The sequence below is a fragment of the Dendrobates tinctorius genome, unplaced genomic scaffold (assembly GCF_039654945.1).
Source record: "Dendrobates tinctorius isolate UK_male_01 unplaced genomic scaffold, ASM3965494v1 ptg000022l, whole genome shotgun sequence".
Lineage (NCBI taxonomy): Eukaryota > Metazoa > Chordata > Amphibia > Anura > Dendrobatidae > Dendrobates > Dendrobates tinctorius.
This window is the reverse complement of record NW_027361690.1, coordinates 16,316,147-16,329,597: the sequence shown is the minus strand read 5'-3', so window position 1 is coordinate 16,329,597 and position 13,451 is coordinate 16,316,147. Positions and strand designations below refer to the sequence as shown.

General features: G+C 42.5%; 1 protein-coding gene and 1 long non-coding RNA gene across 2 annotated transcripts in view; one reads left to right on the top strand and one right to left on the bottom strand.

The window, feature by feature from the left end:
- The first annotated feature begins 4,349 nt into the window (after positions 1 to 4,349).
- LOC141084050 (uncharacterized) lies at positions 4,350 to 5,913 on the top strand. The gene is made up of 3 exons (XR_012230916.1): positions 4,350 to 4,855; positions 4,949 to 5,049; positions 5,551 to 5,913. It is a non-coding gene; the product is annotated as an uncharacterized lncRNA (long non-coding RNA).
- A 5,780-nt stretch (positions 5,914 to 11,693) lies between these two features.
- LOC141084017 (uncharacterized) overlaps positions 11,694 to 13,451 on the bottom strand; it is a 69,101-nt gene continuing 67,343 nt past the window's right edge. Inside the window, exon 4 of the mRNA XM_073568394.1 lies at positions 11,694 to 11,959. Coding sequence (XP_073424495.1) covers positions 11,694 to 11,959 — 266 coding nt within the window. The remainder of the gene's footprint in view (positions 11,960 to 13,451) is intronic.

Here is a 13,451-nt window from a genome sequence, read left to right as displayed (position 1 = left end):
TACCCCCTCCACATCAGGGGGCCATACACGAGATGGTTACCCTTCCAAACCCAGGGGGGGTCAGCGGCCAGTTTATTAACAAATAACATAAACATTTACAATAAGTATTAAATACACAATCTTATACGACATGAGGGGAGGGTTCTTGGAGCCCCAAAAATTCTGGCTAAATATTTGGCAAAAACACAAGAACTTAAAAATCCACGTTACCCTCAGCCGTAAACCACCAGCTCGAGGGCACCAAACATCCCGTTCCGGGAAGTCCAACCACCAAAAGCTCCCAGGTAACACCCCGTCCAGAGTTACCCGTCCAGAGCCATAACCAAAAGCCAGATCCAAAAGCTCCCGGGTAACACCCCGTCCAGAGTTACCCGTCCAGAGCCGTAACCAAAAAGCCAGATCCAAAAGCTCCCGGGTAACACCCCGTCCAGAGTTACCCGTCCAGAGCCGTAACCAAAAAGCCAGATCCAGAATTTTAACTTCCAATTCCTTTTCGCTGATTCAGCGTCAACTCCAAGAACCCCACCCCAGAGGTCCATACTTAATATGGTTACCCCTACTGACCAATTTATAAATAACTTCCAAGGACCCACTAAAAGAAAAACAAATAACTGTTTTTTTTTGTTTTTTTTTAATTTTAAATTCATGTTCTTATTAAAATAAACATAAAATAAACATCAAAGCATAAATAACATTAACATGCTGGGGGGAGTCCTTGAAGCTCCCAAATCTGGTGATTACCAAACATAAAATGTACCAACAATTACTCCCAGCCGTTACCCCACTAGATCGGGATCACCATAGCCACAAGGGTTCCCATGTTCACTTCAATTTCCTGGGGATCCAACAAACTCTTGCCGAAACTCCCCTCCACCTTTCACCAGGTCCAGAACCATATTAACTTCCAAAAAGAGGAATCCATATCCCAATCGATCCCCCAGACCAATTTCTAACCAACTTCAAGGCCCCCCCCAACCACCAGGCTCCAGGTAATCCACTCAGGCCTGTGCTATCTGCCATCTTAAGTAATATAAAATAAGCACTTGGTGGGTATACACCGATCCCTTTTTTTTTTTTTTTTTTTTATATATTATTCACACCTTTATTAAAACAAACATACCATAAAACATCAAAGCATAAATAATATTAACACGCTGGTAGGAGTCCTTGAAGCTCCCAAAAATCTGGTGATTACCAAATATAAAGTGAACATAAAATGTACCAACAATTACTCCCAGCCGTTACCCCACCAACTTGGGAGCACCATAACCACAAGGGTTCCAATGTTCACTTGAATTTCCTGGGGATCCGACAAACCCTTGCCGAAACTCCCCTCCACCTTTCACCAGATCCAGAACCATATTGAATTTCAAAAGGAGGAAACCATATCCCCATGGATCCCCAGACCATATTTAGCCAACTTCAAGGACCCCTCCAACCGCACAAAAACATGTGGGATAAGTGAGGGTGAAAACCATGCAGGTTTACAACCAAGGTATACAACAGGTTAATAATGGAAAATATCCCATCGTAAGGTCCAGGAATAGACAGAGATGGGCAATGCTGTGTTATATGCTGTAACAATAAATGAGAAGCCGCCTGCTCCTCTATAGCAGTTACAGACTCCAATCACCAGCTGCACATAAATGGTAAGAAATGTGTAGGTCTAATATAAGCTGCCTGCAGCCATAGGTGTGTGATAGAAAACTGCAAGTTCTGTATCCCAGTCACTCTACTACATACAATTACAACAGACGAGAGACAGGGCTGAAAACTGGGCCCATGATGTGTCCTCCAGAGCAATGTGCAGCCTCACACTAGGAGTGCCCACTCACTGCCCGCCATGTGCTGAGTTATTAGTGCCCACTCAAGTGTGCCGAGTAACTCTCCGATTATTTATTTTACACATGATAAAACATAAACCATTCAGGCCTGTGCTATCCACCATCTTAGGTAATATAAAATAAGCTCTTGGTAGGTATACTCTGATCATGCAACATACGAGGGGGAGGATAAAGGCAGAAATAGCTACAGAAATCAAGCACTAAGCTGGAAGTCATGTCCAGATTATATGTACAGCCAGGAAAATGACCTGGAGACACAGGATGTTTATACCCAGCATGATCCGTATATAGCAGAGTGAGGAGTGATATCATGTATACAGACCTGTGGTACAGGTTAAGTATACAGCACAGGAATAGAGCCTTTACACATATACCACATATAGTGAGTAACCTGGTTACACTGGATCTGCACACCCAGCCTCACAGTATGTAACAGAGATGAGGTCACATACAGATCATCAGACTCCATAACTGGGAAGGGGGGATAATGCGCATACAGCAGGGTCTGTATACACTGCACTGACATGAAGTGCAGCCTGTCATCATCATACATATATACCATCCCCTGACTGCCCCTCTCACCAGTGTCACTAATACATGTGACTGCCCAGCTCCACCATAGTAATGGCAGACACTGTATGTGTCCCTGCTCTGTCCTATCCAGGGCCGGATTATAGGAGGGGCAGGCGGGGCTTCAGCCCCGGGGCCCCCACCACAAGAGCTTCTAAGGGGGCCCCCACCACTGGGCAGCGACCGCCAACGCAGCGCGAGGATAAATATTAGACGCCGTCAGTGAATAGCAGGAACGGAGCGGCCGGCAAGGGTCCGTCCTGCTTCCTGCCCGGAGGCCGCGCTTCCTGTTTTCACACGTCATCATTCAGCGGCCGCTGCTGTGTGAGGGAGGAAGCGCTGGCGATGCTGCGGAGGACAGGTGAGAGGAGAGAGGTGGTGTCTTGTGTGTGTATGTATGTGTGTATCAGTGTACGTATGTATGTATGTATGTCTGTGTCTGTGTGTGTGTATATCTGTGTGTATGATGGAGCAGGCAGAGGCAGTGATGGGACATGGGAGTGATGGTCTAGAAGGCAATGATGGGGGTGATGGAGCAGGCAGTGATGGGGGTGATGGAGCAGGCAGTGATGGGGGTGATGGAGCAGGCAGTGATGGGGTGATGGAGCAGACAATGATGGGGGTGATGGAGAAGGCAGTGATGGGGTGATGGAGCAGGCAATGATGGGGGTGATGGAGCAGGCAGTGATGGGGTGATGGAGCAGACAATGATGGGGGTGATGGAGAAGGCAGTGATGGGGTGATGGAGCAGGCAATGAGGGGAGTGATGGGGTGATGGAGCAGGCAATGATGGGGTGATGGAGCAGACAATTATGGGAGTGATGGAGCAGGCAGTGATGGGGTGATGGAGCAGACAATGATGGGAGTTATGGGGTGATGGAGCAGGCAATGATGGGGGTGATGGAGCAGGCAGTGATGGGGTGATGGAGAAGGCAGTGATGGGGTGATGGAGCAGGCAATGATGGGGGTGATGGAGCAGGCAATGATGGGGTGATGGAGCAGACAATGATGGGAGTGATGGGGTGATGGAGCAGGCAATTATGGGGTGATGGAGCAGACAATGATGGGGTGATGGAGCAGACAATGATGGGGGTGATGGAGCAGGCAGTGATGGGGTGATGGAGCAGGCAATGATGGGGTGATGGAGCAGGCAATGATGGGAGTGATGGAGCAGGCAATGATGGGAGTGATGGGGGAAGGCAGTGATGGGGTGATGGAGAACGCAGTGATGGGGTGATGGAGAAGGCAATGATGGGAGTGATGGCGTGATGGAGCAGGCAATGATGGGGGTGATGGAGCAGACAATGATGGGAGTGATGGGGTGATGGAGCAGGCAATGATGGGAGTGATGGGGAGAAAGCAGTGATGGGGTGATGGAGAAGGCAGTGATGGGGAGAAGACAATGATGGGGTGATGGTCGAGAGGGCAATGATGGGGTGGTGGGTGAGAATGCAATGATGGTGGTGGTGGAGGAGGAGGAAATGATGGAGGTGGTGGAATGGGCAATGATGGGAGTGGTGGGGGAGAAAGCAAAGAGTGGTGGAGAAGAAAATGATGGAGGTGGGGGAGAGGACAATAATGGGATGCGAGGGGAGGAGGACAATGAGGGGTGTGGGGGATTGGGATGGGAGGAAGGGGGACTCCCGGACTTATAATGGCCTTAGGAACAGGGGGAGGTGGAGGAAGACATTATCGCTTATTATGTCTAACACAGTCCCTTAGTATATAGTGTACTCACTAATTCTGTATAACACCATCCTTAGTTACATAGTTTCCTCTTTTATTATGTATAACACCATCCCTTATTACGTACCATCCTCTCTAGTTATATATGATGCCGTCCCTGTATAAAATGGTGCTAAAGGACCCTTTCAAGAGTACATTCCCAAATATTGAAATTCTTTTGAGAATGTATTTGCTCTTGATGGTAACCAATTGCAGTGGAGAGAGATCATTCTCCAAAATGAAGCTAATTAAAAACAGACTTCGCAGTACAATGGGCCAGGAACGTCTATCCCACCTTTGCTTGTTAAGTATTGAACATGACATTCTTGAAGAGCTAGACTTTTCAGATCTGATTCAAGAATTTGCTATGAAAAAATCAAGAAAAGTTCACCTCTAAGTTTCCAGTACTTTGGCCTTCCTAAATGTTCCAAAAGGTTTGTAAAACTATGCTCACATTGTGATCAAATATGATATGTACATCCTTAAAAGCTCAGATATGGTATGCTGTAGAGCAGTCAGAAGCAGGGGAGACAGCACAACCCCTTTAATCACTTTAACATAAGTAAAAACATGCGTTTAACCCCTTCTTTTTTTTTCAGTTCCGTTTATGTTTAATACATTATGGGTGTTCTGTTCGTGGCATCAAATCTGTTATCATACATCTTGGATTACCTGGATATATACATCTTAAATTATACATGGAGAATAACTGTTAGGTAAGCAAAGCTGCAAAGTTCTAGTCTGCTCATATATCCATTCCATTCTAATGATGATTATTTTAACTTTTTATAATTTTCATTTCCTTATAGCATACAAGTTGTGTTTTGAGGTTACTACAAGAATCATTGGATGTTTGATGGATAGAGTTCATATGATCCTTCTCAACGTACTCTATTTCATTATATAATGGGTAAGTGAAATTTTTAAGGCACATATAAAAATTTTTGCATTTAATGCTGGTACTAATGTTGACATTTTACTTATTCTTTGTGTTAATTTTCCCCTGGAGCTCTGCAATCTGATGACAGACATGTGTTGGATACAGAGATTTGACAAGGGGAGTGGTAAAACTTAGTTGTCAATTTATTCACGACTTTCTAAGAGGTATTACAGAAAAAGTACAATTCAGAGTTATGGGAAAAGATGCTTTGAAATTGTTATATTATGTGGAAAGCAAGAGAGCCAGACAAAATCATACATCATTGTGGGAAAAAATACAGTAAAGCTTGTAATGTATACATTTATTTAAGCTTTTATCTGTACACACTTTTATATAAAGCATGTTTTCGATCGCTAACACCTCCCCCTTGTACTTGGAGATGCTCACAGGCACATTAAGACAGGTGATATATCCTCCTTCAGCCAACAGACCTGTATTCAAAGAATGCTTCTTTTTCTTCTCTTACTATAGGAGAGCAAGCCACTACTCCGGAGATAATACAATAGAGAGCATATTGTTATACAGTAGTTAGCAACAATTGCTGCCGGTGAAAACTTTCCCTTTCTGCATTTTTATTATTCCTTGGCTGTCTTAACATTGGGTTCAATAAAAAAAAATGTGAGTAACTCTTTCTGTCTATAATTGGACTGCTTTGAGTTATCCTGGACTGTATCTCTATTGTAGTACTGTAAATCTGAATGTGGCAGAACAAGAGGATAAGATTAGATTGTACATCTAAGTGCTACAGTTCGCGCTCTACTGTTATGGCTAAAATGTTAATGATATGGGGGCCCCCACCAGATTTTCTGCCCAGGGGCCCCCACCAACCTTAATCCGGCCCTGGTCCTATCATACATATACCCAGAACTCATGAAGACTCTGTATAATACAGCAGTAATGTGGTATATCAGAAATGTCTGCAGGGAGGTCACACAAAAGCTGCCTCTGCAATAAGTGAGGGAACATGGCAGCTACATGAATTCCTGAGGTAATCTTGATCCCAGATATGATGTAGGAGCTGATACTACCCTAGTACACAATGTCTGAGGTGAATGCAGAGTAGTATATGAAGCATGTCTGCAGGGACGTCACACAGACGTTGTCTCAGTCTGTGAGGAAAATGCAGCCTGCACATGAGGGACATGGCAGCTACATAAATTGCTGAGGTAATATTGATCCCATACATAATGTAGGAGCTGATACTACACTAGTACATGATGTCTGAGGTGAATGTGCTCCTATCATCTGTAATGTGAGGTGATAACCCCAGTATTATACTCCCTGACACTGCAGACATGTTTCCTCCTGTTCATCCTGTGCATGAAAGAGGGAGAGACACAGATTTCCTGCTCTATATAAACCCCACCCTCCTCACAGTAACCCACCAGGCACAGACATACGGTGCTTCTTACTCTGAAAGCAACATCACTCGTGCTTAAAAATCTACACCACTATACCAAAAAGCTGCAGGAGTAAAGGTCCACCCATCCCCAAGTCATGTCCTCCTCCGCCTATGGCTCCAGTGGTTTCTATAAAAATGGTGATATGGTCAAAATACTTGCCCAATAATTGGGCACACAGTGTAGAAGACCGGTTAACTTTCTTGACTATATAAATGTTTAGAGGAAAAAAAGATTCAATCTCTACCATGTGAACTATTAAAATGTGGAACAGTCTATTTCTGGAGCTGGTCATAGTGGGAACCATCAATGGTTTCAAAAAAGGTTTAAATGCTCTTTTTTTTTTAGAAGAAAACACCATAAATACTGATCCATTAGATGAACACTTCGGATCAGTAGGGAAAAACTTGCTCTTTTAATGCATCATGCATTTTGGTTGTATCTAAAACCCTATTATGCTGTTATCGCATTCCTCAGTTGAACTTGATGGACATGTGTCTTTTTTCAACAGTTTAGGCAGTGGAGAAACAAATGGTCTAATTCTGCGCTGCCGCGTGGAATGCCTATATGATTAGAAGTGAAGTAAAAGAACAGAATAATCCAGCTCACCGCACTGCCTTGCTGGTAGGATCCAAATCCTGCGCACGGATTTGACTAGGCAGTCATGGTATGGCAGATATTTGGACGATCTGCTGATGATTTGGTGTGGTCCAGAAGATAGTATACAGGGGTTTGTTTCATATTTGAATACTAATGAATTTAATCTAAAATTTACCTCTTATCATCATTTGACCACAATGAATTTTTTGGACGTCACCTTATCTATTAGTGATTCGGATGTGGTCATAGTCACTCCTTACCGCAAACCTACTGCCACTAATTCCATCTTAACGGCAGATTCCTGCCATGCGGTACAGACCAAGAATAATATTCCGGTGGGGGAACTGATTCGAATAAAACGAAACTGCTCCCAATCCAGTGATTACAATAGGGAAGAAAGTCAGGTTTGCAGCAGGCTTTCCAAGAGGGGGTATCGTGCCTGGATTCTCAATAGAGCTAAATCAATTGTACGTGAAATCAACAGGGAAGACTTACTGTTTAAATATAAATCATCTTATCTGAAAAATAAAACTAATAATAATATTGTCTTTTCAACCAATTACAGTAATCAGTATAATACGGTTACTAGCATTGTGAGAAAATACCTACCAATCCTTAATGAGGATCCCATTCTAAAACAGGTGATTCAGAATAATATTAGGTATGTTGCCAAACGGGCACCTACACTTAGCACTATTCTTTCCCCCAGTCTTTTTACAAGTGAGAGTGGCCAGACAGAAGGATCCTCATGGATGACACTAAAGGGTTTTTATAAATGTGGTGCAGCTAGATGTAAAACCTGTAATTTTGCACAAAAAGGAAAAACATTTTTTTCTATGGTAAATAAAAAAACATTTACCATTAAAAATTTAATAAATTGTAATTCCTCCTACATTGTATATTTAATATCATGCAGAATTTGTAACATCCAATACACTGGTTGCACCACGGGACCCCTGAAGGTCAGAATCAGGAGGCATCTCTCAGATGTGTCTAATCATAATGCTGTTGCGGTTTCGGCAGTTTCAAAGCACTTTGCCACAGTTCACAAGGGGGATGTTAGTGGCTTTTACTTCATGGGAATAGAACAGGTGCACAGTCCGATTCGGGGTGGAGATCACAAAAGGAAACTCTTGAACAGGGAGTCCTTCTGGATCTTCACCCTGGGCACAAGATATCCAGATGGAATGAATAGCCGACAAGATCTTATATTGCATTATTAAATATGTTTATCCCAGATTTTCATTCAGGGGTTGTAATATATTGTATGGATCGTTTGTTGTGTATTGGTTGGGGTTTTCTCATTTAGAGATTTATTAAATATTTTTATATAAAATAAAAAGAAAGAAAGAGAAAAGAGAAGGGAAGGAAAAAGAGAGAAAAAAAATTTTTTTGGAGATTTTTTTTTTTCTTTTTTTTCCCTTCATATTAATCTGATAAATAAAAATAGGATAAAGAAAGGAATGAGGAAAGGAAGAAGGGGTAGGAGGAGAGTAATAGGGAAGAGAAAAGACTGCTCTTTGATACAGTTCAGATGATGTGATTTTTGTGTATCCAGTAGACATCATACGTATTTAATATGGATAAAAAATCTCTCTCAGGAATTGTTCCTAATAATGATGGGATGATGTCTTGGTGGATACTGAATTTACCCATATATTTGATTGTGTTTTTTTTTTTTTTTTGGTACATATCCTTTTGTAGTATAATTTATGGTACATTATTTATGGGACATGAATATGTGATATGTACTTTAAAATATGTTGTTGCAATTATTGATTTTCATATTCATCTTTTTTATTTTACATTAGGAGTTTTCATATCTCCTTTTAAAAGGAAAAAGGAAAAGGGAGAAAGAGGGGAAAGGAAAGAAAGAGAAAAAAAGATAAAGAATATTATATATTATGCATGTTATTTATGTTATGTTGTCTACACTGACTGTTTTTCCTTCCATTCTGTTTGGCTCTCCTACCATTACCATATCAGGAGCTCCTTTGGAGCAGTCCACACATCTGTTTCTGATTATTGGAGGTGGGAGAATCCAACATAAGGAAGTTGGTTGCATTTAATGTCAGAACATGATTAAGACCTGAGGCGTCGAAACGCGTTGTTCTGCAGTCATCCGACTGATATGCTGTACCTGCTGGAATTTTAATATGCATTGGCACAATAAAATGGATTTTTAATTTTCCATTCCTGGCGCTGGAACTTTCTTCCCTTTTTTTACTATGATTAGAAGTGGTTTAATCATCAATGCGTTTCGAAGTTTGCAACTTCTTCAGGTAAGTTTGGCTTCTGTCCCCAAAATGCTTTATACTAAGTTGTTGGTTAATAAGATTTCCATAGAATGTTAATTTTAATAACAAAATAACCTAAAATTGCAAAAAACTAGACTAAGAGTGAGACTGTCAAACATGGTAAATGTGAATTTTGAAAATATGATGTTTTTCTTAGCAATTTATAGTTTGAATTGTGGAAGTAGGCAATCCCTTCCTGCAATCATAAATATTATATCTGTTTGCCATCTTAGTCTACATTTCACAATTTTATCTTTTAGTAGTGCCATTTTATCTGGAAAAAAATGGAAAATTGCTGCATCTATAGTAAGTCAATAGACATGATTTAGGATAAATTATATAATGTATAACTCATAAAATAACTATGACTCCAATGTGAACAGAGCCTGGGACTATCATAACGTAGACAAAATGAATAAAGCACATTACAATCCTTCATGCTATTACGGTACGAAGAACAAGCGTCAACTAAAATATCTTCTTATTTAGCTTTATTTATAGTTCAAATTGATTATCAGGATTAGACACCTGGCTTCTTTTTTCTTTATGTCAATGACAGCAATGTGAACACAATATTGATCTGCATACTATTTTTTTCCCACATGAGCTGAATTCCCTGAGATGAATATAACAACAAATAAGTTGTTGAAATGAAGGCTAAAACACAATCCAAGTGCAAAAATAAATATAGCCTTGATCAAAAGCAATTTCTAATTTTTGTCTAGCACATTATTAATCATGCATTATGCGACTAAATTATGATTATAATATCAAACATTGCCTGTGAGCAATGGCAGCTGTTAATACCTCTAAACAGTACAGGTTCTCTGCCTACCAAACAGTTACCAACTTATTTCATGTTTGTACAATAAATGAGAACAATTTCACTCGACTCAACTCAACATTTTCTAATAAAGCCCTAGTAATAGCACCATGCAGTACTCATATAACACAGCTCCCCAATAGAGATGAGCGAACTCGTGGATGTTCAGGTTTGCTGGATCCGACGAACATACAGTAAAAAGTTCGGGTTGGGTCCGAACTTGACCTCGCAACCAATAGAAGGCAAAGGGGAATCAAACTTCAGTGCTTTAAAATGACTGTAAAATGGTCATAATAAGGGCTAGTGAGCGTCAAAAAGAAGCTAAATAGGGATAAGAAGCAGGACAATTGGGGAAGAGCCTTCTAAGGGTACCGTTACACATAGCGACGATACGACCTGGTAAGGATCGTTGGTACGTTGCTACATGATCGCTAGTAAGCCGTCAAACAGGCAGATCTACTCAATGATGCCGCAGCGATCCGTATAACGACCTTGGCGGTCGTTGGGAACTTGTCACACAGCAGCTATTCTGACGACTCCGACCTCGATAGCATGAGTTCTGAGTTGCCAACGAGGTCACTCGTCGTTTTTAATAGTGTCAAACACAGCAATGCATGCTGGCCAGTGTGACACCAATGATCAAAAAATGGCCCAGGACTTTCGAGCATGATCAGCAAGATAGCAGCGGGGGGCCGGTCGCCGCTATGTGTCACACGTAGCGAGATCGCTGGTGAGGTCGCTGTTGCGTCACAAAATTGGTGACGTTTCAGCGATCTCGCTAACGATCTCACTATGTGAGACGGGGCCTTTAAGAGTGAAAAAAATGTTGACACACATATGACTCCCGCCGACTGAGTTCAAGATTCTAAAAAGTTTTGGGTACGTACAATACTATCACAAAGACAGGTGCAGCGTGCACATAGAGAGTGTTTTTGTAAAACTGCGCACATGCAAAGCCTAATACTGTCCCTCACTACAGCTGCATCCTGTCCCTATGCTAAGCAGAGTAGAAATAAAAAATAAGAATCTTGAACCAGGAGGAACAGGTCCAAATGGAGGAAGAGGTGGGGAAGTAGGTGAATGTGGCAGTCCAGCACCTTCAAAGCAAAAAGGGCAAGCTCAGGTCATTTGTCCAATTTGGAAACCCAGAAGTTAAAAGGGGCAGACCCATCTGTTAGTATGTGATGTGTGGACAGCTAGTCTTCTACCATGTTGCTGTAGCACTGCTTCCTGCTAGTATGGACTGTATCAGATAGTGGTGCCAGATTTTGTGGCATGCTGAAAGCTTTTGCACATTTCAGTCATGCTAACCCAGTATTCCGAGGTGCTAGATGTTTCCCAGCTGTGTTGGCGACTTTTTCCTCTGGCTTGTTGTAACCATTGAACCCCTGCTGTCAGGTAGGAAAGCAATTAGTAGTTTTTCTACCAGCATGTGCTTGTATTAATTTTGCAATCCCTCTTCATTGACTGAAGTAATGATGATACCTTGTCCTTTTAGTGTGGATCCATCAGGGTGGCGACCCAGTCATCTGCACTGGTAACAATTTGGGCAGCTCGGCTGTCATTCCGCAGGCACTGCATCATGTATTGGCTTATATGTGCTAGGCTGCCCAGAGACAATGACATGCTGTCCTTGGTGGGAGGTATATCGTCTTGATACTCTGTATCCACCCAACCATGCTCCAGTGATGCCAGTGAGCTGATCTGAGTGTCACCCTGCTGTGAAAACGGTTGTTCCTCTTCATCATCATCTCCCCAAACTGTCCAATGGGAGACAGTTTTGTACCTGGCCGATGTTGGGACTATAATTCACCCTCTGAGCCATGTGTGGACATCAGACCTCATAACGGTCTAAATTGTCTCTGCTCCTCCTCCTGCTCCGCTTCTTCCTCTGCCACCACCTCATTAATCATCATCATCATTATCATCATCATTATTATTATTTATATATAGCACCATTGATTCCATGGTGCTGTACATGAGAAGGGGTTACATCAAAATACAAATATCACTTACAGTAAACAAACTAACAATGACATACTGACACAAAGGGGAGAGGACCCTGTCCTTGCAGGCTTACATTCTACAGGATGGTGGGGAAGGAGACAGTAGGTTGGAGGTTGCAGCAGCTCCGGTGTGGGTGAGGCAGTAACTCTGGTAGTGGTAAGGAGGCAGCAGGGTAATTGCAGGCTGTAAGCTTTGTTGAAGAGGTGGGTTTTCAAGTTAAATCCGAAGTAGCCGAATGTGGTTGATAGTCGGAGGTGTTGGGGCACAGAATTCCAGAGGATGGGGGATATTCAAGAGAAGTCTTGGAGGTGATAGGGAGAAGAACAAATAAGTGTGGAGGAGAGAAGGAGGTCTGGGGAGGACTGGAGATTATGTGAGGGAAGATATTGGGAGATTATGTCAGAGCTATACGGAGGAGACAGGTTATGGAAGGCTTTGTAGGTCAGTATTAGTAATTTGAACTGGATACGCTGAGGGAATAGAAGCCAGTGAAGAGATTTGCAAAGGTGAGAAGTGGAGGAGTAGCAAGGAGAAAGATGAATTAGGCGGGCAGCAGAGCTAAAGATGGCCTGAATTGTTTTTTTCCAGCAGGCATATAAGTGGTATATTAATGCTGATGATGGTGTCATTAGTGCTGGCCATACAGATGGAATATCCAAAGCAGCACAACACGACACACATCTGGCATGGAGGCCCACTCATGGTGAAGTAGTGTTGTTCTGCAGTGCAACTCATCCGTGAGTTCTGCAGCTGAAATGCCACTATTGCCTACTGCTGGTCGCATATCAGTTGGTGAGCTGGAAGGCAGAAGTGACGCAGGTGAGCAGCAGCAGGGAGAGAATGCTGAAAGTGCATACACACTGCCTGCACTTTTAGCATCAGCTCTGACACGTGTAGGTAGATTTTTAGGAAGCTCTGCACCACCAAGTTTAGCACATGCACCAGACAAGTGATGTGTGTCAAAACAGATAGGCCCAAGCTGCTATGAGATTTTTCGAATTATCACACACCACCAGGCCGGGCAAGAGGCATCAACCACTCATCTGTCTGCTGTTTGATCCCAGTCCACAACTCTTGTGCATTACGGGATTTGTCCCCCAAACAGAGGAGTTTAAGAACAACGTGCTATTATTTCCCCCTGGCGGTGCTCAAGTAAAATGCCTTCTGCCTCTACCTCAGCTGCCACTACATATATCTAGTTGGCAGTTTGGGTGATGTCCCAGTTGAAAAAGTAGTGATGGCTGC